This window comes from Chenopodium quinoa, unplaced genomic scaffold (assembly GCF_001683475.1).
Source record: "Chenopodium quinoa cultivar QQ74 unplaced genomic scaffold, ASM168347v1, whole genome shotgun sequence".
Lineage (NCBI taxonomy): Eukaryota > Viridiplantae > Streptophyta > Magnoliopsida > Caryophyllales > Amaranthaceae > Chenopodium > Chenopodium quinoa.
This window is the reverse complement of record NW_018745684.1, coordinates 7,102,407-7,115,675: the sequence shown is the minus strand read 5'-3', so window position 1 is coordinate 7,115,675 and position 13,269 is coordinate 7,102,407. Positions and strand designations below refer to the sequence as shown.

General features: G+C 33.5%; 2 protein-coding genes across 2 annotated transcripts; one reads left to right on the top strand and one right to left on the bottom strand.

The window, feature by feature from the left end:
• The first annotated feature begins 6,208 nt into the window (after positions 1-6,208).
• On the top strand, positions 6,209-6,634 carry LOC110718014 (uncharacterized protein At4g04775-like). The gene has a single exon (XM_021896816.1). It carries the CDS (start codon positions 6,209-6,211, stop codon positions 6,632-6,634), a length of 426 nt encoding a protein of 141 aa, XP_021752508.1.
• A 330-nt stretch (positions 6,635-6,964) lies between these two features.
• On the bottom strand, positions 6,965-8,465 carry LOC110718013 (mucin-5AC-like). The gene is made up of 5 exons (XM_021896815.1): positions 8,448-8,465; positions 8,009-8,129; positions 7,723-7,841; positions 7,488-7,653; positions 6,965-7,389 (listed from the first exon to the last, which is right to left on the bottom strand). Exons 1-5 carry the CDS (start codon positions 8,463-8,465, stop codon positions 6,965-6,967), a joined length of 849 nt encoding a protein of 282 aa, XP_021752507.1.
• Between the last annotated feature and the right edge of the window lie 4,804 nt (positions 8,466-13,269).

The window sequence follows — 13,269 nt, the reverse complement described above, 5'->3', positions numbered from 1 at the left end:
CCCGAACCAGAGCTAGGCCCAGCTCCCCCACTTAACCGAGGTCCAATAGCTTTCCCTTGGACTCCTTTCAAATTAGCTTGCGGTTTTCGAGCAGTCCTCTTAACCAACATCCATGAACCATAGGTTGAATTTTCCTCTGGCTTTTCCATTCTAGTCACCTGTTGTTGCACTACCTCAGGCTTCTCCCTCTAGCCTGTTATGTTGCACCATCTACATTATTACAGAATTTTGAACACTCTGCATCTTTATGTCCTAGATGCCCGTACTTGAAACAGATCATGCGTAGACCCTCATACTGAAGCTTCCACACTCTCCCATACATCCTAAATTTGGACAACAGAGGTTTGGTTACATCGACCTCGATACTGACCTCTATCCATGGATTCTATATTCTTATAGATTCTTATTACTTTTCCAATCTTCTCTCCTACTCTGACTAAGAAAGACTTATCAAAATATTTAATTGATAAACCAGGAATTTTCACCCAAGCAGTTGAGGAATTTAATTGGAGCCTTATCCGAGATAAAGTTTGGAATCCATTTTTGAATAGTGAGATAACAACTATCGCCAATTAGCCAAGGACCATTAGTCATTACGAAGTTATAGTCATCCATCACAGAAAAACGTACCACATAAAAATCGCATCCTATATCCATAAGGGCAATTTCACCCTTCAACTGCCATAGGGCCTTCAATCTTCGCACCAGCACTCCATACCCCAATCGCTTATCAAATAGCTTGATGATTAAAGACCATTTCCATGGCCTACGCAGTCTTTTTTTTTTCTCCTCCTTTGTTAACAAGATTAAAGGGCAATTTTCATCATCAGTCGCACTCTAATACTTGGTCATCATCCAAAACATCATCATCCTCTTTCATATCAATAACAGCATGTTAAGATGATTTATTTTTGCTAGCCATTGTACTGTACGAAATAGTAGGCTTGACAATTTCCACGTTCGGATGATTCTCTGAATAGCCTTGATCCATTTCCATTGATCGATTCTCCCATTTCTTGTTCGGTTCCTTCCACAGGGCAGATTCTTTTAGCCTTCTTATTAGATTTGCTTATTTGGTCAGCTTCCTCAGTCGAAATACCATTCTCTTGCATTCCGTTCATTAGAGCGAGAAATTTTTTCCGTACAGTACAAAGTATATCTTGATTTAATCTTCAAAATATAATATTCATTGTAGATAATCTTGTATGTACATTATATTCTTGCTAGAATAATATACTTTGTTATATTTTATTATTGAGTGTCTCTTTTATAACGAAGTGTTGTATTTTTCAAAAAAAAAAATTTCTCTTTTTTCCCTTTTCAATCTTTTCCTAACATTTCCCTCTCTTGAATTTATTGTACGGAGTTGGTGATTCTCTATATTCATAATATTTATTCATATACCATGTCATTTGTACAAGTATTTTAAGTCATTTTTCTTAACCTATACCAATTCAATGTTTAAAACTTTTAATTAATAGCTCCTATACATAAGTATACAAAACTCAAATTTATTTAGTATTGGTAACAAGTTTTTATGATTAAAAAAAATTGTGGTAATGCACAATATAGATAAAGATGGCTTTGGATATGGGGTCTTATAATGAAATGGTACTATAATCATTGTGTTTTATTACTTATGTATATGTTGTTGAAATTTGTTTTTGTATTTATTTTTTGGAAAAATTAGAAAATAATACCACAAATTTCTTAAATTTGGATTATAACACCACAATATTTAAAACTTTTATTATAACAGCACAAAAAAACCAAAAAAATCGATTTCACCACCTCTTAACAGAAATCATCCTAAAAATTGTTAGTGAGCCCCACAACGGACACGTGTCACTATTCGACTGGATTAAGAAAATGGAAAAATAAAAAAAAAGAAAGAAAAAGAAAAAACTCAAAATCCTAACCCAGCCACCACCCTCACCTCCGGCAGCCATACAACCCATCGCCGGCAAGCCCACCCAGCCACCACCCTCACAGAAACCTCCTCCTTCACCTTTGAAACCACCACCTAACCCCTGTTAAACCCAATCGCCCACCAACCCTACCCTCCACAAGTCCACAGCTTCGGAAATTGAAACCCTAGCTCCGACCATAACCATAAAAAGGGTCCAGAGAGAGGGAACAAGAAGAGCGAGGGTGCGTTATTGGTTTTCGCGATTGGAAACTAGAGAGGTAACGAGAAGATGGTGGGAGCTAGGGTAGCGATTGATGGTTTTCGTGGGATTCGCGGTGGGGCAGTGGTGGTTTCGGCTGGTGGGTGAAGGGGTATGTCGGAGGTTAGGTGGTGGTTTCGAGGCTGTACTAGGTACGACTGGTGGGTAATGGGGTTTAAGTGGTGGGTTCGGCTGGGCTATGGGGGTTAGGCGGTCATCCCGGCGGCTGGGGTTGGGTTGCTAGCAGTGACGTCAAGGCGGCTGGTGGTTGGGTTAGTGTTTAGGGTTTTTTTTCTTTCTTTTTTTTTTTTTTAATTTTAATTTTTAATTTAATTTTCTTTTTTCTTAAACCAATGTCTTATTGACACATGTACATAGTGGGTCCCACTAACGGATTTAATCCAAAAATCAGTTAGTTGGTGGTGAAATCCAATTTTTGGGATTTTTTGTGGTGTTATAAACAAAGTTATAGATTTTGTGATGTTGTAATCCATTTTTTGTGAAATTTGTGGTCTTATTTTCTAATTTTTCCTTATTTGTGTGTGTGTGTGTTTTTTTTTTATTTTTATTTTTATTTTTTTTTGTCTTGAATTTTTAATAGTTATTAAATCAAACAACCCTACTATAATAAACATCAATACTAATATTTTAAAAAGGAAGTTGGAAGGATACTTGTCCTCTTCCTGTTCTTCCTATTTTAAAATTTTGTTTTTATTTTTTGTTAATTAAAATAAATTTAATTACAAAAAAAAAAACATCACATATCTCTTTCATCCCTATCCCCTATTCATGTCTATTCAAGAAAATAATTTTTCCCAAAAAAATTAAAAACAGAATTCAATCAAACTTCTCTTCCTTCTGAATAAATTTTCAATTCCCTCAAAAATAAAATGATCATATTTCATTTGTGTCATTTGGTTATTTAATATCTCATTATAATGTTCTTTGGTAAAAAAAATAAAAAAAAAGTAGTTTATCTTCCCATCTCTCACCATTCTTCTGTTTTCTTCATCCTTCTCTCTATTGTTCCTTTCTTTTACCCTTAATTTTTAAAATTGATGTCACGATTATATAAATAACTTCAAGAAAAAAATAGTGGTCTTGAATTCAATGGAGCATGTAAATTTTCTCAACTTTGTTTACAATTCAATTTATATTTTTTTCAAATCTGTTTCGAAATTTGTTTTTGAGTTTTTAATTTGGTGGATTTAGATTTAATCTTGATTTAAATGTATTGTCCTTTATACTTTCGTCTGAATTTCATTAAGATATGTATATTTTTTTTTCAATGTTTATACAATTTTAAAAAACAATTTTCACATAATATTTAAATTTCTAAAATTTTGTTTTTGTAATGTTCTTTTTCCCGAATTTATTCCAAAATAATTGTAGATTTATGTTTTTGTTGAACTTAAATAATTTTTTTTAAAAATTGTGGTTTAGAATTTTGACTGGATTTTATTTTTAAAAGATATGTATAGTTTTTACTTTATATTATCTTTTTCGATGTTTAACTATCAGATTTTTTTTAATTTTTTAATTTTTAAATAACCCTATCTGTTTTAATTTACTTTTGGTATGGGTTTTTTTTCCTTCAATATTTTTTTTCAGATCTTTTCTGAATTTCGTTTCAATTATGGATTTGATTTAATTTTTTTGGGATTTTGTGTTTAATCATTTCTAACAAATATGTTTGCTTTTTAATTTTTATCTTCAATTCAGTTTTGTATTTCCGTTTCATTTTTTCAAATCTTGGTATATATTTTGTTATTTATTTGTATACATTTAGTTTCTTTTTGGACATTATTTTTAGAGTTTTTTCAATATTGTTTTTGATAAATTTTCAATTAGATCCACAAAACTAATTTTTGGGATTTAGATTATTAACGGTTATGAGAATTTTGATTGGTTTTTATATAAATTTTGTTTATATGAATTGAGTTTAAATATTTATAGAAATATTTGGCATTTTAATGGATTTAGAGTGTTTTTATAGTATCTCTATGAAAATAAATTGTATTTCTAATTATAATTTCACTTGCATGATTGCAGAAAGAATGAGAAATCAAGTTGAAGCAAATTTGGATGACAAAAACATGAAGTACCACTCCTTCCGTATAGCAATTGAAAAAAAAACAATTTACTATTTCATTTGGAGTGGACATATATACTCCATAAACAGAAAAATTACACATCCCCTATCCTTAATATCCCTCTGTTTCTTGCTTTTAATATAGAAGGACAACAAATTAAGCCGATTACCCAAGAGACTACGAATTCGATTGTTGTTCGAACGTAGTAGGAAGACAAAATATTTTACCTCAATTATGCATTAGTGATTTGAGATTTTTACTTAATGTTATTATGCAAGGATGGTGTATTGCACTTTGTGAATTTTGGTTTAATTTTACTTACCAAAAAACATGTTTTCTTCTTAATTGTTTAAACTTTGGTACCATTAGCCATTAGGTAAATCGTTATTATTGTCTTTTTTATCCTAATGAATTCACAATTGTTGCAGGTTAACAACACACCATGGTCAAGATTTTGCGCTACATCCTTTTTGTCATATTGTAATGTGTTTTTGATACATGAATTTCAAGTTTTTGCTTTCAATGTCAAATCGTAATGCTAATTTTCATTTCGTGCCTATCAAACATTGGGTGTCACATGTACAAGTACAAATTTAAAACAAATATTCTTCACATTTTTCTTTTCGAATTGTTGCAAAAAAAAAAGTACTACTCCGTAGCAAATAATTATAAAGTCGCAACTTGTCTCTTGCACACAAAGTAAGTGTTCCCAAAATTACACATCGTGTTTTATCGACTTGACTCAAGCAAAGTTTTAAAAGTACTCCAATCCCTCATCAAGTGATGACACACTAGCTTTCATGTAGAATTTGAAATATTTAGAATTCTATTTACATTTATTCACCATAGAAAAGCAATGGCTAATAGAATCGAATAATTATAATCAATTAAGGATTATAAAGTGTTGGAACCTAATTAACTTGAATTGCAAAAAAAAAAAAAAAAAAAAAAAAAAATCTCATTCGTCAAAAGATAATATTTAGATAAAATTGATAATATCAAAAGATAATATTTTATATTAATTAATTTAGACTTAAAAATCTCATTCATCAATTTTGCTTACGTGGCATTTTTTACTATTTAATTCTAAGAGAAATTAATAATCTCTTATTTAATTGGTTACCACTAAAATTTATAAAGAAAATTAAATCCTCTGTGGCTCTCTAAAATATATATATTTTCTATCGCTCTTATTATATTTTCTTTAAATTTTAATGTATCCTTTATTAAAAGAACTATATCCTCTATTGCCCTTAATATATCCTTCATTATTGAAATAATGATATCTTTTGCTATTCTGAATACATTCTCTATTGTTCTTATTATGTCCTCTATTGAAAAATTGATATCCTATTTTGCCCTGCTAATATGTCCTTTATTGAAATAATGATATCCTCTTCCCTTCAAAAAAAGAATAAGGAAAATTTGTCAGCTAACACCTTTTAAAACAGATTTGTTGTGAAGAACTACCTTATAACTTTTTTTATTAAAACACACCTAAAACCAGATTACTTTTGCAAAAACAATCCTGACGGCGGTTTTAGACCTGTTGACTCGGTTTTACGGCATTGACAATCATGTGGGAGGCACGTGCTCCGATTTAGACCCCCCTCCTTCAAATATTTTACCCTTTCTTTCCCTCCAATTCAATTTTCTCTCTCCTCTTAAAATTTTCCCAATTAAACCTTCTTATCTCTCTTGTTCTTCCACCCAAACCTCCATTGCTCTCCTTTGAAGAAGGTGAACTCCAATTTTGAGCTCCAATTTTTACAAATATACTCAATTGGCATAATTACGAGGCAGGTAAGAAGCTTTAATTAAAGACTAATTCCATTAATTTTGTTGATTTTGCGAATTATCGTTAGTTAGGGCTTAAAATTGGAATTAGGGTTTTTGATTGGGGGTTAATTAAACCCAGCAATGTTTTGTAGGATGGAGGTAGCAGTAATGTCGAGGGGTCGGAAGTGCTTTTGTGGTCTTCTAGTTGCTGTTAGGACCTCATGGACACATAAGAATCTAGGGAGGAGGTTCAAGGCTTACAAATTCTACAAATTTGGGACTAGACACACAGGTTGCAACTACTTTGAATGGGTAGATGAAGAAATCTTGGATTGGCAAAGGGATGTTACTAATGTGCTTATTGCTGAAAAGCACAGACTTGCCACTGATTTGAGATTGGTGCAAGCTAAATTGGAATGTACTGAAAATTTGAAGAGAAGTCTTTCTCAACAACTTGACAACATTGAGAAGAAGAAGTGGAAGCAGAATGAGTTCATAGCAAGACAGCAAAATGAGCAAATTAGTGTAGTTGTTGCTGCTTGTATTGTTGTTTCTGTTGTAGTTAGTGTAGTTGTTGTTAAGTTGATTGGTTAGTAGTGGTGTTCTATAACCACATTATGCAATATTGTAATGGAATTAAAGCCCTTTAAGTTGGCTATGTGTACTAGTTTGACCTTTTAATGGTCTATAAATGAAAAGTTGTTATGCTTGCAAATATCATTAAGTGTTAACCACAACAATTAAGCAACATTTACACAAACAAACTAACATCCATAAATGAAAGGCTGCAATGTCATAAACCATACATAACAGTTTTTGCTAATTAAAGTAGCATATGTTTCAAAAACACACAATATAGCAATTTATAAGTTCCAAAAACAAATACATAAGTAAAGCAAACCCTATTTATGCTCTTCTTTTCTTCTAAGCAGAGGTGACAGCAGTAGTTGAAGCTTGTGAAGAGTTCACAACATCATTTTTTGCAGTTATAGCAGCCAAGGAGGAGGTTTTCTTTGTCTTTCTTGCTGTTGAAGTTGTTGTAGCTGCCTGTCTTGCCTTTGCTGCCCTTGTTGAAACACCAGAACTAGATGGTGCTGCTGCTGTTGAAGTTGTGGCTGCCTTTCTTTTTCCTTTATGAGCTCTAGCAGTGGTAGTGGTGGTAGTTGATGTAGATGGACCTGATGCAGAAGTGCTTGTTGGTACTAATGTTGATGTAGTGGCTGGTGTTGGTGTTGTCAAAGTGGTTACAGGAGGAGCTTCTGATGCAGGAGGTGTTGCTCTAGGTCTTCCACCCTTGCTCTTCTCCTGAGGTGGTTGAGTCACATTTTGGCACTTGGACTTGTAGTGCCCTAGACCACCACAGTTGGAGCACTTGTTCTACTTCTTTGTTCTTTACATCAACTGCCTCTCCTAATCTTCTCCAGGCTCTTTCACCCTCTTTTCTTACTTAGCCTACCAAGCATCTTCCTATAAGGAGGTGGCAGGGGTTTAAGGTAAGGTTGAGTTTCCCATTGTTTGTAGCCTGGCATGGCTTTGAAAATAGGGGCATATGTGGCTGCATATGTGCTTACATGGTAAGCCTGGTGTACAAACTCCTCATACTGCAGCCTACTCTTTGCGACACATGCCAGAGCATGGTAACATAGAATCCCTAATAAACTCTACCTATAACACCCACATACTTTCTGTTGCAGATTCACAACAAAAGTATCACCATCATCATCAACTTCAAATTCAAACAAATCAGCCTGGTTTACTCTCATGTTTGACATATTTTTCATTCCCTTCTCAATCATTTTGACTACAGAAGGCATAATCATTCGTCAAATTTTTTCAAACCCTCTCTTTTAGCACAACATCTTTTCATTACATATCTTCTAATCCACTCCATAAGGGAAATGATGGGTTTGGTTCTAGCTTCTCTCAAAACATTATTAAAGCTCTCACAACAGTTGTTTAAAATCATACCAGACTTATATCTTGTAGTGAAAGCATTTCTTGACCAATTACATGCAGATATTGACTCCAAATACTTGAAAGCTTCAACATTTATTGCCTTAATTGCAGCCATATGTTGGTCAAAATGATGCTGAAATGTGCAGGAAACCATACATAAATCACATATTCACTAAAACCTTTGATATCTTATTACAATGTAAACAAAACACATTAACTAACCTTAGTTGAAGATCTTGCTGCCTTCTAAAAGTGCTCCTTATAAATCTCACTAGGAAACTTAGTTTTGAAGTTAGACAAGATATGTCTACAACAAAACTTGATGTTTGCATTTGGAACAACAGTCTTAAAAGCATCCAAAAGACCCTACATGCATTTCATGAGCAATCAGTTATTCATGTGCTTAAATATGCAAGAAAAGAAGAGAAAAAAAGGGAATATGCAAGCAAACCTTCTGTCTATCAGACATGTAGGTCACATCCTCTTCCCTCTCATGCACCCAAGTTACAGAAGTAGCCACAGAAGCTATGTCCTTGACTAACAACTTAAGGAACCATTTCCAAGTCTCAGTTTCCAAGTCTTAGAATTTTCTGTTTCAACAACAGCCCAAGCATATGGAAATATGTTGTTGTTCCCATCTTTGCCAACTGGAGTTAGCAAAATGCCAGGAAATGGGCCTTTCAGGTGAGCTCCATCCACTCGAAGTATTGGCCTACAACCAGCCATAAAGCCTTCCTTGCATGGTTGTATGCACACATACGTTCTTTGGAAGAGTGGGGGTGGATTTGCAATACCAACCACCTTAATTATTGCTGTGCTCCCTAGGTTATACTTACATATTGCAGCTGCATAGTCCCACACTCTGTTGTACTTATCAGCAGCATCACCAAACAACATTTTCAAAGCCATTTTCTTGGCATAATATGCCTTGTAATACCCAATTTCAGCTTGCACTTCTCTTGTAGCCCTACAAATGAATGAACCTAATTTCATATCAGGATCATCTCTGAAATCTTTTAAATACCTTTCTGCAAGGTATTGTGAGGTCGCCTTGATGTTTTAATGCTGATAACCACATACATGTTCATCTTTGCTACTTTTGATCTGAAATGTTTCCTCACCCTTAAGCTTACTACAATGGACCTTCCACTTGCACTTCCTCTTTCGGTTGCACTTACACTTATACAACCTCCTCCCTTTTTCCCAAGGACAAGCACATCTCTTAGCATAGTAAGCTGAAACCCACAATGTTGTATTATGTAGGAAATAGTAATCATAGCCATTCTCTATGGCATGGTTCCTTAAAGCTTTCCTAAAAACCCAACTAGAAGGGAATTTAAGTCCAAATTTCAGTGTTATCTTCTACTTAAAGTCAACAACTGGGTTAAAGATGGGATAATCTGGTCCTTCATCATATGAACCTACTTTGTTCACATCATCCCCATCACTGTCCTGCAGATCATCATCCTCAAACACTTGACCTGCTTCTAATTCCTCTTCCACAGCCTCATCTTCAACATGACCAACATCATGCACACAAATCTCACTAGAACCTCCTAAACTGTGAATCACTGTTTCTGTAATACCATGATCTACATTCATAGAAAATATGTCATCATCATCCTGATCTTCATAGTCATCTTCACTAAGAATCACATTAGCATCTTCATTGTCAGATCTGATCAGCTCATCATCCCCTTCCCGCTCCTCCCCCTTATCCTCCACAGTCACATATACTTTGTCAAGCTCAACAGTGTTTGGTTTATTCTCAAGGACTAGTTGAGCCTCATTGTTTGGTTCACTTTCAATGTTTGGTTGCACCTCAGTTTCTGATTGTAGCTGAGTTTTGAACTTTGAGAAGGTACGTAGTTTTTGTCTTTTGGGTTTCAAAGAGACTGAGTGATTTTCAATTGAAATAAAGTTGGATAAGGGGCTGGGTTTGGACAGTAAAGTGGGTGGTTAACTACAAATCTAGGGTTTTCAAGGGAATCTTGTTTAGGCCCCACTTTGTTTTTGTTTGACTTAACACTCACTTTTGCTGACTTACCCCTCAATGACTCCCCCACCTATCCTGTTGCCTCCCCCAACCCTGATGACTCACCTAAACCCGATGACTCAGCCATCCTTAGTATTAACTCACCCATCCCTCCAACTGATTCTTCCCTGTCTGAAGATGTACTAAACACCTCAGAATCTGAGTAAAAAGTAACCGCATGTCCATATCTAAGTGTGGCAGGATCTATAGGTTTCTTAGGAAGATGTACTAAGTACAATTCATACCAAACCATCCTTTTCCTTAGCCTCTAAAAATTCTTGAATGTCAGCATCACTCAATATTTGTTTTCTGACAGAATATAAAGTACAACCCTTCTTCTTAAACCAAATCTGCCCAACCTCATCATAACCCAATTCACTTTTAATCCAATTTACAAATTCAAAATAACATACTTCATCTACATTTGGATGCAAAGAAACTCCAAAATAATCAGAATCACCCTTCAAATGTGTTGTTTTGTGATTTTTAGTCAGAAATTCACCACCATACAACATCCTAATGTTAATTGATTCATCCATGAATTTATACAAATACATTGATCCTACCATCAAACCTGATACAATGAAACACATGCACACTAATTTCAGTAGCTATATCCATGTATAAATAAGCCAATTATACTAAGCATACTTAACTAACCAAACAGCACAGACTACAACACAAAGAAAAAAACATTTCTTTATATAATCACTGCCATTAAAAACCCTATTAATTCAGTAAATCAAGGTCATGCATGTCTTCCCCTTTCCCAACATTCCCAACCATTTTCAACAATTAAATAAAACCTAGTTTAATTAAAAAATTCGAAATCAAACCTGGGTTTCTGTATTACAATGTAATTGGTCCACCTTCCACGCGTTCTCTTTGCAGCAAGCTTCCCTTTTTTACCCATGGAAGACACACAGAAAAAAGGACGAAGAAGTTTAGGTAAGTACAAAAGTAGAAATTGAATAACAAATTAGAGGAGAGAGAAATTTTTACACTTACTCTATCACTTGGCCGAAATAAACCCACAAATTGCAGCATTCAATTCGTCCCTGCCATGGCAAAGCTAATTCTCACAGCTTTAATGGTGAGGTGAGGAAGACAGAGAGGAGTAATTGAGAGGAAAGAGAAAGAAATTGAGAGGAGAGAGAAAATTGAATTGGAGGGAAAGATAAGGTAAAAAATTAGAAGGGAAGGGGGGTAAACCGGAGCACTTGCCTCCCACGTGATAGTCAACGCCGTAAAACCGAGTCAACAGGTCTGAAACCGCCCTCAGGTGTGTTTTTGCAAAAGTAATCTGGTTTTAGGTGTGTTCTAACAAAAAATAAATTATAAGGTGGTTCTTCACAACAAATCTGTTTTAAAAGGTGTTATCTGATAAAATTTCCAAAAAATAATGATATCCTCTAACAAACTGTACATATCCTCTATTAAATAATATATATCCTCCAACAAACTACTTAAAAAACCCAGATTTTGTGAGAGACTATCTAATAATTAAACAAAAATGTTGTAAGAAACTACCTAATTAAAGGTAAAATGTTGTCAAATACTACCTATGGTCGAATTTCCACCATTGACCTAATTTTTTGGAGTTGACTTACCTCAAAACACCACCAGAACTATCATCACTTAGCCCAAAACAACCCCCACTAACTCGGAATATCCCTAAACCACCTCAAAAGTACCCTTACCACCTTGAAAACCAACCCTCACGATGGTTTCAAGGGTGTTTAGCGGTGTCAACACTGAAAAGTTTGGTCAAATGAGGAAATCCGTCCATAGGTAGTATTTTACAACATTTTACCTTTTATTAGGTAGTTTCGTACAACATTTTTTTATTAGGTACTTTCTAAAAAAAATTGGCTTTTATTAGATAATTTCTCAAAAAAAATCCAAAATAAAAATAAATTAAAAAAATTAAAAAACTAAACAAAAAAATAATAAATATCCTCTAACAAACTAAATAATAATAATAATAAAAAAAGGTTAATGGGATTGTTGTTTTGAGGCTTGCCTCACCAAAGGCAAGCCTCATACAAAAGCTTCTCTTACTATTATGCTTAACTATTCCCTCCATTTTTTTTACAAGCATCATTATTTCATAGAGCATTTTTTTAGTATGAACTGTTTCATAGAGCATTTTTTACTATGAGCTGAGGTCAAATTGCGTACATAAATTTGTTATATATATTTGATTCTTCGTGAAAAAAAATATATTTATTTCACTTTTTTTTCTCTATTTTGATTTGAAGTGAACTTTTTTTATCTGATTTGGTTGTTTGATTTAACTTAACCTTGAGTCATTGATCTATTATGTACCTAATGTACATGAATATAAGAGGTCTTATTAAATTTGTACTTCTGTTATGAAATATTATGTTGTGCGGATATTCATTATCCTCCTTTATCATTTTGGAATGTTCTAGATCTAGGGTTTATTGTTATCTAAGTAAACCCTAGTTATATTGTATGTATATATATATACCCACTCTATGGAATAATACAGACTGATCAATTCTCTCTCAATTTCTCTCATATTTCTCCTTATTTTATAACACATTATCAGCACTAAAGCTCTACCCGATTAAATCAAGTTATTCTACTCTAAAACCAGTTACCACCAAACAAGTATGTGCGGCTATTCCTTATAATTTATTTAATAATATTTATTATGCTAATGGATTTAATTTGGCATCAGGATTGAATTTTTGATTATCCTATTCACATGTGCACAAATTATTTTTTATTTATATTGCATTGTATCGTATTGGTTAGTTCTTTTTTTGTTACTATGACTTTGATTTAGTATAGAATTTTATAGCATGATCGGCAAATACCATTAATTCTTTTGAGATATCTATTGATCGTAATGGCGTGACGTTGGACTTATTTATCAAGACACTTGCCGCTCATTAAGTCGGTTAATCGATCGATTATGTTATTTTATCACTTTATTGATAAATAATAAGATCAAATTAACTTCCTATGCTAATCTTTATATTTTGTGTTGTAGTTTATGATACTACTAAATTATAATATAATAATTTATTATTATTTTCTCTTTTGGCTATGATACGATAATTATTAACAATACATACCCTATGGAATTCAACCCTATCCGATTAAGCAAAAAAAAAAAAAAAAAAAAAAGAAAAAAAAAGAGGAAAACCCATCATCATCGAGGTAAGTGTTTTGTACTGACTGGATTAATTTGAACGAAATTTATAAA